This window comes from Gopherus evgoodei, chromosome 8 (genome assembly GCF_007399415.2).
Source record: "Gopherus evgoodei ecotype Sinaloan lineage chromosome 8, rGopEvg1_v1.p, whole genome shotgun sequence".
NCBI lineage: Eukaryota > Metazoa > Chordata > Testudines > Testudinidae > Gopherus > Gopherus evgoodei.
The window spans coordinates 102,671,192-102,688,795 of record NC_044329.1 but is presented as its reverse complement, the minus strand read 5'-3'; the positions used below and the strand labels follow the sequence as shown (position 1 = coordinate 102,688,795).

General features: G+C 37.3%; 1 protein-coding gene across 2 annotated transcripts; it reads left to right on the top strand.

Annotated features, from left to right (window-relative positions):
* The first annotated feature begins 403 nt into the window (after positions 1 to 403).
* BTF3L4 (basic transcription factor 3 like 4) lies at positions 404 to 17,339 on the top strand. 2 transcript variants are annotated; one of them, XM_030571634.1, is made up of 7 exons: positions 460 to 526; positions 1,584 to 1,656; positions 2,803 to 2,866; positions 4,356 to 4,469; positions 6,924 to 7,125; positions 9,660 to 9,719; positions 10,730 to 17,339. In XM_030571634.1, the coding sequence occupies exons 3-7, from the start codon at positions 2,813 to 2,815 to the stop codon at positions 10,774 to 10,776; spliced, it is 477 nt and encodes a 158-aa protein (XP_030427494.1). In that variant the 5' UTR covers positions 460 to 526; positions 1,584 to 1,656; positions 2,803 to 2,812; the 3' UTR covers positions 10,777 to 17,339. The 2 variants fall into 2 exon arrangements, with proteins under 2 accessions (XP_030427493.1, XP_030427494.1); XM_030571633.1 differs by lacking the exon at positions 1,584 to 1,656 and having other exon boundaries at positions 404 to 526.
* The last annotated feature ends 265 nt before the right edge of the window (positions 17,340 to 17,604 follow it).

Here is a 17,604-nt window from a genome sequence, read left to right as displayed (position 1 = left end):
GTCCCATTTTGCAAACACCACGTCTTTTTTTTTTGCAAAAAAAAACAAACCCCAAACCAAACAAACCTAGGGCCTAAGAGAAAGCAATTTCCTTGCCTACTGCACTGCAGAAATAGACCAATACCCTCCTTCACCCTACACGAGAATAGTCCGTAATAGACTACAGTACACGGCCCCAAGGCAGAGCCCTGCAACAAGCTCCACCCCGTCTCCTCCTACAGCTCCCAGAATGCACTACCTCGACCTGGTTCTAGAATCCCTGTACGTGCATTGCATGCTGGGACTTGTAGTATCCCCCTGCAGAGTGGGCGCGCAAAGCGAAAGGGAAAAAGAGGGAGCTACCTCCAACTTTCCATGATATGCAAATAACTCGGTGTCCCTTCCAATCGGATGTGAGTGGGCGGGGCCCAGGGTCCCGTGGTCCGCGGCCTCCTTTCTCTGTGCCCCTCTCGTCTCTTTCCCTGCTTGGCGTGGCCGCCATCTTGTTCTTGCCGCGTGTTGTTTGCGGACGGGTTGCCGGACTCAGGTGAGAACTTTCTATTTCCTCTCCGCCTCCACGGTTTCTCTATCCCCCCGTCCCCGCACCGGACCCTCCCATCCCCCCTTCTCTCTGCGGCGCGGCCCGGCTCGGCTCGCAGGGGGGAGGAGCAGTCGGAGCCGTGAGGGGCATGGGCCTGCCCGCTGCCTGAAGGGAGCTCGGCTTGTTCTGCGGAGTCTTTCCCCCTCCCCTCAGGGCTGGTCATGGGGGGCGCCCCAGGCAGGGACCTTCCCCTCCCTTGGAGCTGGATGTGGGGGAGGGGGTCTTCTCCCCGACCGTAGACCCCATCGGCGCCAGGGTTGGATATTGGGAGGGCCGCCTCCTTTCCAAGGCATGGACCCACTGGATATTGTGTGGGGTGGAAGTGCTGCTCCCCTTGGCTATAATCACTTCCCGCTTCCCCAGTGCTGGATTGTCTGGGGAGCGGGTGCTGCTCCCCTTTGCTATAATCACTTCCCATCTCCTCAGGGCTGGATTTTGTCCCCTTCTCCTTTTCAGGGCATACAGCCTTTCCCTCCAGGCTTCTGGGACAATTAATTAATATTGTGGGGATCTCTTCTGCACCTCCTCCCACTGAAAATGGTTGGGAATCGCCCCCCTTTAGAAAACGAACATCTTACTCCCATCTCCTTTTCTAGGGCTGGATTTTGTGGGGGGGGGCCTGTCTCAGGATACGTCCATTATAGAAACTCCTTCCTGTTAATCAATGGTTCTCAAACTTTTGTACTGGTGACCCCTTTCACATAGCAAGCCTCAGAGTGTTACCCCCCATATACATTAAAAATCCTTTTTTTATATTTAACACCATTATAAATGCTGGAGGCGAAGCAGGGTTTGGGGTGAAGGCTGACAGCTCATGACCCTCCCATGTAATAACCTCATGACCCCCTCAGGGGTCCCGACCCCCAGTTTGAGAACCCCTGCTGTTAATGTATTTGGAGGCCCAGGGATCCTTTCCTGTCCTAAGAGTACCACCTGAGGCTAGCACCTTTCTTTGCCAGTATGGAAGTTGTGAGGGGTTTCTTTCTTATATCTTTACTAACAGTGAAACATTAATGACTTTCTGGGGGAAGACCAGCTGAATGACTCCCAAATTTACTGTATACAGAAGGTATTGGGTGCTTTCTCCTTCTGATTATGGCAGTTTTGGTTTTAAGAAAAAACAGTAATCCCATTTTATGCAATGAACACTTTAACTTCCTAATGGATGAGTTGAATATCATAGTTCTTTATTATGTGAATGGTGTTGTGAGACAATGATATTTGCATAGCCTGAATACCTAATAAAACCTGTTCTTTCAAAAATGTACTGAGATATTACTGAACTCTTTGAGATTAATCATGTGTATGGCAACGAAAGCTTACATTTTAAAGCAGTCTTATGAAAGACTTCCTTTTCCAATGTCACCTTGCCTCTTATACTTTAATAAAGTGCAGTAGTTTTAGAAATGACTGTTGTGAAATGCATGCTGTTTTAGTACGTAAATTGAGTTGCTTGTCATTCAGCTGTATTATAAGTTTATTGGAGTTAGTGGGGGGAGGGCAAATACACTGATAGGATGGTAAATTAATATTAAAGTTAGGATAATGTGTTAAATGTGACGTTGAATTTCCTGGCTTCTGTCAGTTTGTATCAGAATGCCATTCCTTCTGCTAACATATATTTTCTTGTGCATGTTATGTCATTTAGATCAGGGGTTCTCAACCTTCTTCTTTCTGATACCCTCCTCCCCCTCTCCCAGCATGCTATAAGAGCTCCACAGCCTGCCTGTTCCACAAAAACTCTTTTTCTGCATATCCAGTAGATTAAAAGCCAGAGCTAGCATTAGGGGTAGCAAGCAGGGCAATTGATTGGGGCCCCACTCCACAGGGGACCCGCAAAGCTAAGTTGTTCAAGCTTTGACTTCAGCCCTGGGCAGTGGGGATCAGGCTTCAGCTTCAGGCCCCAGTGAGTTGAACACCAACCCTACTCTGGTTTATTTTGGCAGACCTCCCCTGAAACCTGCTCATGGGTCCCAGATCCCTGGTTGAGAACCACTGAGTTAGATGATGTGGCTTACATATAATATTGTCTTTAGCTCTTGTTAGCATATGTTTTTGTTGCTTATGATATTATTTTAAAGGACATTACGATGAACTTGAAAATTTATAATGTACATTTAAAATATTTTTAAATAAAAGCAGAATCATATAAAAATTGAGATTTGTATAATAAATTTAAAATTTAACATCATGCTAATACGGTCAGTATACTTATTCTTCAGACACAGCATCATGAATCAAGAAAAGTTAGCCAAGCTTCAAGCTCAGGTCCGAATAGGCGGAAAGGTAAGAGGAAAACAACATTAAATTCATAGAGAGACCTGCCATATTTTATTTTCTTTGTATATTTTAAGAGTCTGAAATAATACTGCTGTTATGATCAGGATCATAGCATGTTGGAGCCTGGAAAGTATCTTTCTTTAAATCCAAAACAATTGGTTGCCAATACAAGGATATTTTATTTGGTGACTTCATCTTTTAAATATACATTAGTTTAATGCCTAATTGTAGAAAGGTGTTTGTGTTTGTAGAAGTTTGTAGCATATAAACTTCATTAAATATGAAAAATACAGTTTTGCCATATTTGTAAGATGAGCTTAAATTTAAGATCAGAGGGTAGCCGTGTTAGTCTGGACCTGTAAAAGCAGCAAAGAATCCTGTGGCACCTTCCAGACTAACAGACGTTTTGGAGCATGAGCTTTCGTGGGTGAATACCCACTTCATCAGATGCATCTGACGAAGTGGGTATTCACCCACGAAAGCTCATGCTCCAAAACGTCTGTTAGTCTAGAAGGTGCCACAGGATTCTTTGCTGCTTTTAAATTTAAGATATTGATGAATTATCTTTCTGGCAAAATGAACTTTGTGCCTTTCTTAAAATAACTTTTGGAAAATAAGGAGGAGAACATCTTGAGAAGAGGGGGGGTGGGAGAAGGAAAATGTAAATGTTTCCTCTTATTGAGAACTTGCTGTAAAACACTTTGAGTTGTAAATAAGCCAGTGTGAATCTCTTATATTGAACCATTTGAAACCCTTTGAAATCTTATACTGAAACCCTTGAAAACCCCTAGAAAAAAACTTGTCCAGATAAAGCCTAACATACTAAAATTTAAAAAAGGGTAAACCGAAAAGAACTTCGGGTCATGGGACTTCTCTATACTCTACAACAGGGGTCGGCAAGGTTTCAGAAGTGGTGTGCAAAGGCTTCATTTATTCATCTCTAATTTAAGGGTTTGCGTGCCAGTAATACATTTTAATGTTTTTAGAAGGTCTCTTTCTATAAGTCTATAATACATAACTAAACGATTGTTGTATGTAAAGAAAATAAGTTTTCTAAAATGTTTAAGAAGTATAATTTAAAATTAAATTAAAATGCAGAGCCCCCCTGGACCGGTGGCCAGGACCCGGGCAGTGTGAGTTCCACTGAAAATCAGCTCACATGCTGCCTTCGCATGCATGCCACAGGTTGCCTACCCCTGCTCTAGAGAGATGGAGATGGAGCATGCTGGGGTAGTATGATTGTAAATTTGTGGAATAGTGTATCTTTTTGGAGAGAATTGTTCAGCTCTGTATCATTTGCTGTGAGCTTCGGAAAACTGGGCCAGGTTGTCAACCCAGACTTGATAATTATCAAAGCAGCTTTGACAATGTAAGTGCAGTACTCAGCAACTCCTTTTTGTTTAAATTAGTTAGTTGATATTATGGTACATGTGACTGCAGTGTCAGATTTTCAGAATTGCTGACTAATGTTTCTTGCATTGTCTGACTTTTTCAGGGTACAGCTCGCAGAAAGAAGAAGGTGGTACACAGGACAGCGACAGCTGATGACAAAAAACTTCAGAGTTCACTCAAAAAATTGGCAGTAAATAATATTGCTGGAATTGAAGAGGTATAGTGGTATAATAAATTAATTGCCTTGTCTAAATTGTTCACTTTAAAAATGACAGTTGGCTAGATGTTGAAATGCTAAGAAAAGTTGGATCTGATTCTCATCTCACATAGTGTAACTCCCTGACTTTGGTGAAGTTACTCATGATTTACATAATTGGTGTAAATGATAACGGAATTTGCACCCCAATTACTTTAAGCTATTGGTATTGGAAACTGGCTGGTTGCCTGTGTTGCCTATACCTTTGAATGGCTGAAAAACAAAATCTACTCTCATGATTTTTTTTCTTAGTAAAATTGGTTTGTCTGAATTTGATTACAGTTAAACATTTCTGACTCTAAATTAAAGTTACTTGGTAAGCAAAACAGTGTGCCTGATGCTGTACAAAATGTAAAGGAGAAACATAATGTGGACCTCTTTCTAGATTCCAAGACTTGACTACTATTCTGTTACATGGAAACAAACAGAATTGATTAACAATCACATGGAGCAGATTTTTTTAAACATTTTCTAAGACACTAAATATTCGCTCTCTACATATGATCCCAGTTAGCAGGATCTGGCCCAATTAGACAGTAATTGTACCTCTTCAGTGTTTTTAGAATATCTTTTTAAAAAATACACATTTTATAGGAACATCAGAGTTATTTTAACATTTACCTTTCAGAGAAAGTTGACCTTCCCATGTGCCATTGTGTACAAATGAAGAGAATGCTGAGATAATATGTAGAGAGAAGTGACCATAAATTAAATGTTGTTGCAGTATTTGGCTGAAGAAACATAATACAAGTGATTAATTTTAAATTTTGTATTGTGTATGTGGAGGCGTGCTCTTTCAAGTGCCTCCTATAGGCGACTATGAATTATCCTAATTTTCTTAGACCGTTTATTTGAGCACCATTAGTGTGCTCTGTGCTGTACAAAATTCAAAGATGAACACAGTCCTTTCTTCCCTTTACCCAGAGCTTAAAATCTTAATGCACAGACAAAACTCTTCAGATACAAACTATTCTGGGAAACTGAAGGAATGATATCTGGACGCTGCTGGCTTCCATTTTAATGACTGGGCCCTCACTCCTGAAAGTTGTTCCACTTGGCCAGACCCACATTGACTTTAGAGGGCTCTATCTGTGGAGGACAGCTTGTAGGATTGAAGTGTGTGTGTGTGTAAGCGCACTTATCAATGAGTTGGGTTAAGAATAGTGAACTGTTTAAGTAAGAATGATCACCATGCACACTGAGATCTGAAACAAGTTCCAGGCATAAAGGACATCATGCACCTTTGAGAACTGTTGACTAAAATCAGGTTTAGAGTCTATTTCTAAATTATTTTAAATTAATCTTTATTGTGTAGAAACATTCCCTAGGCACTCAAATCTTCAGTATTTGTTTTTAATCTTAGTCTCTGCCTTTTCCCCATAAAATCTCAGTTAAAAACAAATTGAATGGCTATAATAAAAAACAAAACAAAACACAATGTTATAAATATGCTGCAATTGACTATGTTTACCAGGACTTTTTCTTTCCTTATTTTAAAATAAAGACATTTCCAAAACCCTCTTATTTTACACTCATTCTTTCTCAGTTTCAGAAAAAAAAATACCCGTCGTTTTCTTTCCTTCTTCATCTAGTTTAAAACAAAACTCAGATATACTTTTCCTCTTTAGAGGCAGAAATGGACTAGTGGTCCATCTAATCGCACTGGCTAATTCCAGATGATTTAGAAGCAAGTGAAAATCTTCATCATACCTATGGTCAAGGTCTCAACACGCAAAGGGACACTGGTGTGATTGTATGGGCATAGAGGTCTGTGGCGGCAGAATTGGAGCTTAAGGATCCCGTGATGTGCATGGGTGGATCCCTGCAGTCTCATAGATTCCTTTTGACTTCAGTAGGACTTTGTGCATTTATAGGGGTCCATCTGTGTGCATCATATTGCAGTATTTGGGCCTACGTTTTCAAGTATTTACCATGGAAGCAGGAGGTGCATTTATTTTTCCCTCTGATCTCTTCCAAGATGGTAATTGGCTTATGCTCTGGAGCATGATGATTTATATAAATTGTTGTCCTTGGCAGGTCACTTTTTAACCAAAATAATTAATTTAACTGTATGGTAACACAATAGAACACAGTAATCCATTGCTTGCTCACGTGCTTATCTGAATACTAGTTTCATAAAGGAACTTCAGCTCTCAAATTCTGCATTTCCATTCAATGTGCATGTCCTTCTACTATAAACCTATATTCCATTTCCATACAGGTTTGGCTAATTATAATCTTTTTTTATTCATTTTTATTACTCTCTAAGAATTGTAGAGACTTCTCTAAATATAGGCTTGAATATTTAAAAATGTTAATATAAACAATGTTGTTTTGCAGCATTTGTACAGACAAAACTATGAGAGTGTATTAGTGAAATGCATGAAATGTACTAATTGTTCTGTATTTAAATAGGTGAATATGATAAAAGATGATGGAACAGTTATTCATTTCAACAATCCCAAGGTCCAAGCTTCCCTTTCCGCTAACACTTTTGCAATTACTGGTCATGCAGAGGCTAAACCGATCACAGAAATGCTCCCGGGAATCTTAAGCCAGCTTGGTGCTGACAGTTTAACAAGTCTCAGGAAGTTAGCTGAACAGTTCCCAAGACAAGGTGAGTGTCCCTATTTGGATCGTCTTATTGAAAATTTTTAAAAAGTTGTATCACCTTTTGGAAAAGGTTTGGGGTAAAATTTTCCAAAGTGCCAGTGTGATGTAGACCCTCTGGAAAACTTTATAATTGGCCTAATACTTTGTGTTTACTAATCCAGATAAATCACCAAAACTATTTTCACAGTAAACTTCACTTGTTCTTATGAGAGATGACCTTTTCATGCAATACAGTTTTCTTCTATATTAATTATACTATTTTTCCTAACATCTTGACTATCACAGAGTGTGTGAAACTAAATATCACTGCATTAGACTTAATGCTTTCTACTTTATGATATGAGTAGGCACCTTAAATCCCCCTAACTATAACATTGTGATCATTAGCTTTCCATGTATTTTCTGTTTGGCTTGCTGATAGATGTTGGATTTTTATCAATTCCAAAAGCACTTTCTGTTCGCATCAATATCACCATGATATAAACTGTTCTGCTCTTCACTTAATATTGCTATCCACTTAACAGTGTTGTAGTAATGAAATGAAACGCCTATTTTCTGTCTGTTTCAACACTCTGTTATGTAGGCCCAGCTATGTGGGAATAAAAGGGCAAATTTTTTCAGTTACAAGTTAGGCATGTTTGTCAGTTGTACTGTGTTTTAAAATAGCTTTCAATATTAAGTATATGGTTTCATGACTTGATGAAACATGTCTTCTGTTTTCAGGAATATAGAATGAAATATAAAAAAGGTAGATTGATATAAATTATTATTATTTTTAAACTGAAACTTTTAACTTGATAGAAATTTCTGCAAGCGTTGAAGTAATTTTTATAGGCAGAATAAAAGGTTAGTGATAGCTATACAGATAAAATGCTGGTGCCATAAAATTGTTGAGGAAGATGCATATTATAACAGTTGGAATAAACTAGTTAACTGATCCTTTTAAATATATTTGATAATGCTACACTTTGATATTGAACACTTATTGTAGTGAGATGTTTACCTAAAATGCTGCTTTAAATACATAAAACTAACAGTAATTCAAGGTTCACCTGGATATAGGAAGTCAGTTTCTTCTGTTGAGGAATTCATTTTGAAGTAATCATAGTCTTATATAAAATATTTTCCCCCTCTAAATCCATAATGGGTTCAATGCTCACCACCTCTTTCCATTTTTCTTAAAAAAGCAGCCATACACTTTAAACTTATTCTCAGATCATTAAAAAGTGAAACTGAATTACGTTTTTCCTCTTTTTCATTGCACATATTTAGTGTCCCAGTATCTCATCACTTTGTAAAACCTTTAGAACTGTGATACACTGGTAACAGTTTAAAGACTTTGTCTTACTGAAAGATATACAGTACTTGATGCAGTCTGTATTGTACCATCACAATGGACTACTGCAAGGGGTATGTGTGGCAGAGGGGGCAGGAGCTGGTGTTTTGAATTTAACATTCTATTTGGGGGAATGCATCTTAGCTCTTTGAAACCTGTCAATTTTGAACTTGCTTTACAATTGCTAGGTTATCAATCAACTTTCTTAGGAAAAAGAGGTAGAAATGGGAAGTCACTTTCTCAATAGTGTATATTTTTCATCAGCTCTTATTAAAATATTGGAGGCTTAAGCTTTAAAAACAGAGGCTGAGCAAGCACAGTAGTTAAACTTTGTGCACAGTGCTATTATCTGTATTGTTGTAAACTCCCGTATTGGAGTTTATAGTTTTTCATTTCATGTTGTGTATTGATGAAACTAGAGTCCTTACCCCCACACTCATTCAAACAGAGAGAAATCCAATTCTTAATTTCAAATTTTTTTTATTTATACTTTTTAAAAATATTTTTGAAGAAGCTCTAAAGAAAGCATAAAATATATAGATGTAAAATGGAACTAGGTAATACCTACTGCTTGTTCTAAGGTCCAACAAATTTGCCCATCCCCAAGAGAACCAAGACAATTTAAACATATATTTTAATTTTTTTACTTTTCCTATGTTTTAGAAGAGCCAATAATTCAATTCAAGACAGAAAAAAACCAAATAATTTTCTCTGTTACTAGTAGCTATAAAGAAAAAATAAATCCAATTTGTCTAAATTTCAAATGGAGACATGAGCCTGTTCTGATACATTAAAAATCCTTGCGACCAGTCCACATTTAGTACACTTCTGAAGATGTTACAGAATTCCTGTGAGTAATGGGAAGGAAAACTGGTAAGAAGGAATTGTTCTGTTCTGTAGTTTTTCGTATTTTTGAGTAGATTTGACAGGTATGTTGAGGGCTCCAGTACTCTTAAAGCTGTAGTTTTATTTAAATAGAACTTACAGGGGAATTTTAGGTTTCTTATGGATCCCTAAATGGGAATGCTGTACTTTTCAGAATGGTCTCGCCTTACTGTAGTAACCTCCAATAGAAATCAGAAAATATCCACTTCCTGTTTTAACCTATAAATTTTGGCTTTTGTTTTGCGAGAGAGTAGTATTGTATAAATGGGACTAATTGTTGTGTTAAAACATATACCTAACACACAACTTTTTTACAGTGTTGGATAGCAAAGCAACAAAATCTGAAGACATTGATGAAGAAGATGATGATGTCCCTGGTAGGTTTACTAGCTCATTCTGTTTCTTCAATTTGAGATTATTAGTTACCATTCTGATTATATTTTTAGATTTGTGCAGCTACATTTCTCTTGCATTTAGAGAGGCAGTTTGGTATAATGGACTGATCATGGAACTGAGATAAGGAACTCCTGAATTGCAGATTTCACACTAACTTACCGTGTGGCCTTGGGCAAATCACTTAACCTATCTGTGTCCTACCATCTGTAAAATAAGGATAAATACTATCGGGGTTTGGGGGGGGTTAACTATTTAATATTAGTACAGTGACTTCAGGATGTAAAATGCCATATGAATTTTGAGTAGTAATCATTGGGTTATCTTTTCAGATCAGAGTGTTTAAATGCATGCTCATTTCTGTAATAGGAGTTACTAAGCTCCACCTACTGCCAGGTTCTGAAAATTCTCTTTAAAAGAAAAAAAATAAAATCTTAAACTGGGAACTCTTAGCCACATGCCTTTGTTTTTAGCATGGTTCTTTTGAGTAGATTGTTGGGAACTATTAATTTGTGTTTTGTAACACAATGATCTTCTCTGTTCATCAGTGTAGTTTATTATCTAAGGCTGAAATTCTATCTCTGGAGTTGACATTCTGTTTGACCTTGATGGTCCATAGGTCTATTCTAAAGTTTCTGCCCAATTTCACATCTAAATCCTAATTTTAAAAGGTGCTAAGTACTCGCCAGACCAACTGAAGTCAGCAAGAGTACCTCTGAAAATGAGATCCAGGCATCTTATGTTGAGCATCCAAAGTTAGTGGACGTTTTAGAAATTTAGATCTTAACCTTTCTGTGCCTCAAGTTCTTCATTTTTGCAAATGATACCCCTTTTGCAAAATCCTTTGAAACCTCTAGGTGAAAAGCACTATGGAATCATTAAGTATAATTAATAACTATTTGGTATCTTAGGTAAAGTTACATAGTTTCTTTAAAAAATATGAAGACAGCGTTATTGGGGAAATGACTCTATTAAATATTTCCATCTCTTTCAGATCTCGTAGAAAACTTTGATGAAGCATCAAAGAACGAAGCGAATTAAATCATTAATAGTTCTGGAAGCTGGCATGGACTAGATTTAAGAAATCAGCTATGTGGTTCCAAAGTTTTACAGAAACAGAGAACATCACCTGTTAATAGTTCAGTAATATAAATATTTTGTATTTTAATTATGCTGTTTGTTCAGCATTTTCTGTCAGTTGATTTTGCATTTTGCACTTACTCCCAGGATCTACTTTTTCGGTCAAAAAATAAGAATTGTCAGTGCAGTTAGAGGGTGTGTGCATGTGCATATGTGTATGGTGTGGGTGTACATATAGTGGAGAACAAATTGGAGAACAGTTCTATTTAACCTTCCCTTTGCCCTCAGAAGTAGAAGTAAAACAAATCTTTACAGTTGTTACTTTTTATTCCCACCAGATAGTGCACAGAAAGTGGTGAAAAGTGAAAGTCTTACTTGTCCACATTTCATTAATTCAAGGCATTCTGCCATTAAGACTTGGGTTAACTATTGTACTTGCAAATACGTATCTCTTCCATGTTGAAAATGTTCACATGCTATTTGCTATCAACCTCATGTTGGTTCCAAATGATACCAAAGACAGGATATTTACAGCCTGTTTGGTGTGGTAACATTTTTAAAAATCAGACCTAGAAGGTTTGCTTATTTTTCTTTTTAAAATTCCTTTCTCTCTCGCTGTCTCCCTCTACTCCTCCTTTAACTTTAGCCAATTCTATCAGCCTTCATTTCAAGTCCCTTATTATAGAACTGATGTTTGTTTAACCCATTCCACATAGACTAAGCAGTATGTTCTCCTCTTGATTATGTGGGTGTACTTCCCAGGAATATTACTTGCTAATTTTAAGAGAAGATTAGTTCTCTCTACCATCCAGAAGAGCTAGGTCGAGTCAGTTCTTGAACTTGGACATCCAGTTGGTAACAATTCAGTGCATTAGTTTTGCACAGTAACATACTGTTGCTTAAAGAACTTTGTTTGGGCTGTTCCAGTGCCATAACTGTAGCTACTAGGAGCTGATAAGGCACTGTCATTCTCCAGGGCAATAGAAATGAAGAGTGTCTTGCGAATGATATTTAATGTGAGAGAAAGAGGTCATTGATCATATTGCTGTAGCCTCCTGCTAGGCAGTTTGTGCCATGGCTCAAGGGATTTTTTTGGCCTATCTAACTTTGCCTATTACCTACCTCTAGGTTTGGTGTCATGGCTATAGCAGCTTATTAAAAACCACAAACCTTCCGTAGGCATGCAGAGGACTTTGGAAGTATCACTGGTATATTGCAGTATTTTCTGAACCTTCCTTCAAAATGCTCAATGTGAATCCCTTTGTCAGAGGCTCTTTAAAGGTGCTTGATGTAACTTGCATTACAACATAGTTGGCATCACTGTTAACCTGTGTCAAGGGCAGCTGTGGCTTAGGAAAGCCATTTTTCTCTACATTTATCCTCTAAACTATAGCTTAATTCTGAGACATATCAGCTTTCTACGTAGGTTCGTACACTAGATAGCCTTGTATTTTACAGTTATCAGTACATGAGAGTTCTAGCGACATCAACGTAAACTGCAAAAGCAGAGCTCTTGTGGTTTGTCATCTGGACTCAATTTATTTTATAGACTTGTTCAGTTTTCCTGTTATATTTTATATAATACATGGATCTTGCTACAAAATAAAACAACAATACAAAAGAGGAAATGTTCCCTCTTGTGTGTCATTTCCTTCTCCCAGTAGCACCTGTTGAGGAACATGTTGATGCAGCTGCTACTTTAAATAGCATTACATTCATTGTCATGTTGCATTTGATAACTAACAGGAAAGCTTATTGGATTGGGATAGATCCTGCAATACGTTGAGAAAGCCCTTAGGCTTCTCACCTTCTCCACCGCTTTTCCCATTCGTACTAGATGGGACTCCCTTCACTCTCCTGGCTACTCCAACCTTCTGCAGATTGTTGCTCTTGGTTAATGAAAATCTCTTATTCTTTCACACACGTACAAGCTGAGCAAACTGCCCTTCCAATGCCTCTTCTGGCCCAGTGAGCAGAGAAAGGAGACTAGGAAACAACCTTTCAGCTTTGCAGAGCACTTCCACTAGTTAAGTGATATGAATGAAGAACATTTAAAAGTTGCAACTGCACTGACTTTACAGATATCCAGCATATTTTTTCACTACCAATCATTTAGTTACTGAAAATCCACATATTGTAGTATAAAGAATTGATTTCTGGAATAGCAAGTGTGGTTAAAAAAATAGTTGGAAGAGTAAAAACAGTAAGAATCTGGGGTAAAAATGATTCGGTAAGTTTGTAATCAGACTTACTGTTTCATGCGCAAAAGAGAATCTTTTTAATTTTTGCTATTTGGTCATTGTAATCCTCATTGCTCACAATGTTTGGAAACCAACAAACTATATGGGCTATGTAAACATTATTTTTCCTTTTTTTTACTGTATCCGAAAACTGTTGACCACTTTTGATTTGCTGCTGAAATGCTAGAGCTTATAGAAATCCATTAAACTGATTTTAATTGAAAGTAACCCACCAAGGCTCTTGCGAAAATAGCTAGTGTTCCTTTCTGTATAGCTAGGAAATGCATGGAATAACCTTTGTGCACACCGACAGGGGTATAGAAAATTGAGCGTGTGTAGTATAAAGGCGCCTAATTTTGAGATGTATGAATACTACATTAAAGGTGCCAGGTGTGTGGTTTTCTTTACACTGTGGGATCCAGTGTATCCACTTGGAGCCCTGAGGATTTCCTATTTACAACTCATTTCAGTGGTCCATTCTGAAGGATAACTACACAGGTCTATTTAAGAACGCTGTCATTACTTCCCTTGACCAGGACATTATTGTTGAATTACCTGACGCCCCTTTTCTTTTCTTTGTTTTGGCAGACTACAGCACCTGGTAATCTAGATTGCACAAGTCAGTATGTTAACTTAGTTCTCTGCTGGGAATGAGTTACATGGTTGTGGTGTCCAACTCTTGAGAAAACTCCTGTGCTCATGAATCTTCTGTTTCTGGATGAGAGTTTTGTTGTTGCAGTGAACATAGCTGTAAAAGGTCATGGATGGGGAGGGAAAGTTGACCTTGAATTGGACTCTGTATTCATGGGATGCTAGGGCAGAGTTTGAAGCATTGGGTTGTGTGCTCGCAGTGACCTGAGATGCTCTGTAGATGAGCCGTTATGGTTTATACCAGATGAAGCTGTATCAGGGATGTGGCTTTACTCTTAGATATAAAGTGAAATAATCAAGCTGGGGATTGTAAATTGGTGTTTCAGTGTAGCTAAGTCTGCCCAATAAGGTATGCAATCTTCTGGCCCACCAAAGATGGAAGTGGCCAATTTTTCATCGCTGTGGCTGTTGGGTTGTCAAGTAGCAGTGAAGCATATAAATGGATCTGAAGGCTAGAAACTGATGTAACAATCTGTGGGCAGATGCCCTTAATTTTGGGGGCTGTTAAAGAGGAGGCAGCTACTTGACATCACTCTCCACTTCCCTCCAGCATCATTTCCATTTTGCCTCGGTTCATCTTTATCCCACTGATCTCAGCTAGTCTTTAAGAAAACTGGAAGGTTGTGTTATTTACTTTTTGACCTTTCCTAACACAAATGTTTGTCTACAAGGAAGACAGAGATGCTTACTTCACTATACTGTGTCTTGAAATAAATCTTCAAGTCATAAAATTACCAAGTTCAGTGAATATATTTCTGTAACAAAATATACAACAGAAGAAAGTTGGCCTCAAATTTTCTTTAAAAAACAATTGTAAATGTAGTTTGTGCTGAAGGAGCTCTTGTTAGAACAAGTAATTTGGCTCTTGCCACACGTACTTTCCATTTGTAATAATAATTGTTCATTTTAATTAGCATAAAATACCATTTAGCTTTTCACAGGTTCTTTTTAGATATTGGAAACCTGTCAGTACATGGCCGAAGCCTGGGAAGCTAATGATCCAACCAGTAGACCAAATTCGGTAGCGAATCCTGGTCACATCACATGCTACCTGCGGCACATTGCGTGTAAGCATTAAAAAAAAAAAAAAATCCCCACGCATCTGCACATGAGGCATAGCATTTCACAGTATAAGCCATTTAATTGAGGGCACAGTTATCAGCCATATAACAGATTTCATTGCTGTCAAAAATGTTACAAAAGGGTTGTTCAACTATTTTTTAACCAAAAAACACACCTTTATGCTGTTGACCTTTGATCCCCACAACCTTTAAAGGATTATATAGTTAATGTTATGTTATGCTGTCCAAAATATTCCTCTTTTTTGAAATTAGACTTAATCTAATCATCTTAATTTTATTTTACTTTTAAACCATAAAAATTGAAATTCGGCTGACATTAAGATTCTGATTTTTAAAGCTACAAAAACCAAAGAAATTCTGGTTTAAGGCTGAATCTGAATATATAGGGGCTTAATTGTACTGTATAGGTAGGCAAAGTGTTCTTTCCAAAGTCTTGTCTCCTGCCTCGAGATTACCTTCAGGACACTTGAATGAGAAGAAAAGGGCATTCATATAAAATGAAGAATTGGAGATGACAATCATCTTTGAAATAATCACTGGAGAACTGAATATTAAAATCAAGATGAACATGAAGAAGACCAAAATCATGTCAGTTTGAATGTGAAAAAAACAAAAGATCGAGAAATTATTAAAGCAAGAATATTAGGTGAAGAGGTGAATCAAAGCTTGGTGACTCATTTCAAGGAACTTATGCATCATTAGGAGGTGCAAGCATGTTCTCTGTTTTAAAAAGATCATATAGTACTCGCTCAAAGAAGATTAAAGACTGAAACGATACCAAGAAGGCGAAACAGAAATGTAGGCTGGAAATAGTTGTGCTTTCTGTTAAATTAGATAGGAGGATGATCAAAACTAAACCAAGCAAAGCATTTTGATGACTGAAAGATAAATACTTAGCACTTGTATAGTGGTATGCAACCCCTATGCTCGCGCCAACTCGGACAGAGTAGATTAATATTTTTCTCCATTTCCAGAGGAGGGCAGAAATGGTTTCAGAGAGGTTGACTTTCTTAAGGCAAGATAGCACATCAGTGACCTAAAATAGGAGTTGCCAGGCCATGCAAAAATAAATAAATAAATCACTACATATGTGATGGCATGTAAAGCAAGACACATAAAGGCCAAGGAACAGTCAGCAATGAGAAGAGGTGAATTGGACGTTCTTGTTTTGTGATGGCAACAATAAGGCTTTTTATCATGTTTAGAATGAGGGAGTGAAAAAGATATAAGTACCAACACTCTTAGCTGTACATTCAATTGATATAAAATAAGGTAATCTTAAATATACAGTAATCACTGAAATTAATGATTCAAGGGAAGAGAAGTTCTAAACTGGATTCTTGTATTTTAGGATTTCATGTGCATAAAGGTAAATGATAAATATTAAAAAAAAAAAATTACTAACTATCTTAAAACCCCAAAAGACCTATTTTAGGTTTATACTCTGCTTTGTTGGCTATTGAGTGCTCTGGGAGCATCCTGACGATTGGACAAATAAAACATTAGAATTTCATCTGATTTACTACTGAAAACTTTTTGAGATATATTACTAGTTTGCTACCCCTGAATTTGTATGCAATGGAAAGGAGTGCACACAGTCAGCAATACGTGCTATGGAATTTATTGGATTTTCATAGCTTATCTACTCCATATTCAGCCTATTTTGTACAGAATGAGTGAGAGCTTCTGTCACAGGCTTATTTAATTATCAATATCCTGAAATTTTTCCCATGGCATATAATATCAATCTTGATTTTGGTTTTTAATCCTAAGGATGCTGACAGTTACATGCTCCTCATTGTTTCGTACAAAAAGGTTATTGCACCTGTCCATTTCATGCTATTTAATACCATAGATAATTGAGAGACCTCTGGTTCCAGACTGGTGAGTAACCCGTATAGCAATTGCAATAATGTGTGCTTTAGGAATGAACTTTTTAACTGGCTTATTGCATATCTTATCAGCTGTAGTACTCTATGGTAAATAAAACTACGCATTAGTGAGGTTTCAAAATCCTGACAATCAAGAAACAGAAAAACTCCAATCATATGTGTGGTAATAGAATAGGCGATGTTTGCTTGGGGTTAGAGCATGAGACTAGGACTTGGGAGACCTGGATTTTGTTTCTAACTTTGCCACTTGCTTTTTGTACATCTTTGACCAATTTACTTAACCTCTTAATCTCTCATTGTTAGTTTCTAGAGCTGTAAAATGGGGATAATGTACATTTTCATAAATTACTTTTGAAATCATCAGAGACATAAGCGGTAAGTATTGGTACTGTTATTTTATTACCAAATATCTTTGAGCAATTAAGGAAATTTTGAAACCTCACAATGTAGTCTGTGCTTTTGAAAAAAGAAAGTGGAATTCTGTCTGATAAATATTGTCAGCTAAATAAAGATTATCTTTTGGACAAAGTCTACATGATCACTAATGACGACTGACATTATATATGTTGGGCAAACTGAATGCATAATACACCTGATTTCAAAGAAATACAGAATGCATATACTGCTGTAACTAAAAATATAAAATATTTTAAATGCAATGAAAGATTGTAGTTGTATTTTGATGTTGTCACAATTGATTTTTAATTTTTCAATCTAAAGGTTATTTCTTAGTTTTGTCTCCTAAGGGTTCCTTCTTCATTGGACCTACCTATTAGTAATAGTCACTAGTTTTCCTGAAGGTTTGGTTTGTAAATCAGAACATAGAGCTTAGAATGACATTTACTGGCATTTTATAAAAACTTTTTTTTTTAATTCCTTGCTTTTGACATCTTTTGTAAGTCTCTGCCATGCATCTTGAGAGGA